This window comes from Asparagus officinalis, chromosome 4 (genome assembly GCF_001876935.1).
Source record: "Asparagus officinalis chromosome 4, Aspof.V1, whole genome shotgun sequence".
NCBI lineage: Eukaryota > Viridiplantae > Streptophyta > Magnoliopsida > Asparagales > Asparagaceae > Asparagus > Asparagus officinalis.
The window spans coordinates 36116638-36118866 of NC_033797.1; the positions used below are offsets into that span (position 1 = coordinate 36116638).

Below are 2229 nucleotides of genomic sequence, written 5' to 3' on the forward strand. Positions count from 1 at the left end.
TTAGGGGGGTGGGGGGGGGTGGGGGGGGGGCTATTGGATATTTTATTGGAGAAAAGATAATTTTACCTTCATGAATAGTCCCACTTGGGATAGTGTTATGAACACAATTAAAATGTGCGTAACAACTATACATTATGGGGAACGTTACGAAAATTTATAACGAACATTACTGTATTAATTGTAGGAATTATAATTGCTTTCTCAACCCTATATATATACACCCCTTATTCACTTTCAGAAAATATACAGAAACAATTCTCTCTTCTTCCTCTTCTCTCCCCTACATATTATTTTCGTTCATATGTTGGTGTTATTTTTGGGTAACCGTTCTTCGTCTGAGTTGAAGCTCTGTTCTCTCGCCCTAGTACAGAGGTTGTCCGCTTCCCGAGGTTTTTACGACTAGGGGAGAGATGATCATCTGCGCTAGGGCGATATGCAGGTCCTTAATCTTCTAGGGCAGTGTTTGCACGACTGCTCCCGATCAGGCCAGACTTTCTTATTATTTTATTTCAGATTTATTTTACATGCTATAATTTTATTTGATATTTAATTTTTCCAACAGAGTTGCCTCATGTGTCGGGTACTTCCAGTTGCCACACGGATATTGATGTTGGAGTCTGTCTCTTGTGCCTCAGTGATTCTGTCGATGCCATTAAGGACCAATGTCGTCGCTCTGTTGCAGCGGTAAATGTAGCTTCTGATGATGAATGCGCCGTTCTCTATATTGTACAGTAGAGGATTCTTGTCGTTTGCTTCCAACCTGATTGTGTCCTAATTATGTTGCTTGTTGTTTATGTACTACCTCATGTATGTGCAGTCTGTAATTTGATACGGAAATGAATGCGTTTGTACTTTTGTAGCTTGAGATTTCAGTAGTACAGCAGAGATCGTCTACAGCCCAGCCAAACTGCAGAATTTTGGTTCGAATGATTTGATAGGATAATGCAATTTTGTGCACTTACTTATTGGTATTATCACAGGTATTCTGCATATTTTTCTTGTATAAAAATATAATTGCAAACAGAGTTGTAGATTATTTCTTATTAGTCTTAGGCTTCATCAAAGTGACATTGAGGTGGGATGAAATTGATACACCATTTACGAGAGAACAGACTCTGCGAGAGCCTTTCTGTTATTGAACAACTTGAAACCTGCTACAGCTCTTTTCAGGGTAGTGCTCGATTTCTACAACTTGGACTTTACCCTCTCTCTGAGTTCCCTTCTGAGGATTTTTCCGGAAGCAGATTTTGGGATACTGTTCACAAAAGTTACCCTCCTTAGCCTCTTGAAGGGTGCAACCTTTAACAATAATAAGAAATGAATTCAATCACAAGGAGAACCTTAATGGGTAAAGGAGGCTTACAAAATTATGATCAACGTTTACTAAGTATATGCTTACCTGTCGTGTCTGTCAATATGAACTAGTATGATTATCAGTCAATGAGCAATGAAACACTTAGATTATCACATGCGAGTGTTGCCATTGTCAAATGCAAAAAACAAGGTGTATATGGTAACTTGATATGTTTGTGTATGGGCTTCCTTTCATAAGTTCCTCTATATATATATGGTATGGAAAATTATATACCTATATGATAGCATGAATGGGGTAGTGAGGAATTAAAAGGAGACGTTGCGTTGTTTTTTTTTCCCCTGCATTTTTCTGTCGTTTAAGTCTTGCATTCCTACGGAGCGACAATATCTGCACCCTCATATTTAGCATCCACTATATAGCAGAGCACTCTGATAGTTGGGCATTCTGGTTACTCTCATAGTTGGGCATTCTGGTGCAATCTATTTATAACAGAGGCTCTGTACAAATTCCCGATAATAATTCAAAGTATTTTCAGTCTCTTCAATGTTCATCAAGTGAAAAGCTAGAAATAATGTAAAAAAAAAAACATTGCTATTATAAAAGCTAAGTTTAAAAAAAATATGTGCATGTTAACCAGTACCTGATTTGCTATAAACTTTTGGACATCAAATTCTGTTAGTGAACAGTTATGAGATCGAACCACAAAGGCAATGGGAACTTCACCAGCTTCAGCATCAGGAAACCTGGTAGGAAACGATAACCAGAAACTGATACTTCAGAATCATGATAGTCTATGGCAAGACAAATTACATAGGCAAACAAAATTCGAAATTTAAAACAAGAATAATTTGGGTGACTATGTTTTCCAACTTACGGGATGACTGCAGCATCTAATATTTTAGGATAAGAAAGAA

The 2229-nt window shown here is 37.5% G+C and overlaps 1 protein-coding gene across 1 annotated transcript in view; it reads right to left on the reverse strand.

The window, feature by feature from the left end:
* LOC109838513 (4-coumarate--CoA ligase-like 1) overlaps positions 982–2229 on the reverse strand; it is a gene marked incomplete at its 5' end in the record, with an annotated part of 10436 nt that continues 9188 nt past the window's right edge. Inside the window, 3 exons of the mRNA XM_020406948.1 lie at positions 982–1299; positions 1956–2058; positions 2190–2227. Coding sequence (XP_020262537.1) covers positions 1186–1299; positions 1956–2058; positions 2190–2227 — 255 coding nt within the window. The remainder of the gene's footprint in view (positions 1300–1955; positions 2059–2189; positions 2228–2229) is intronic.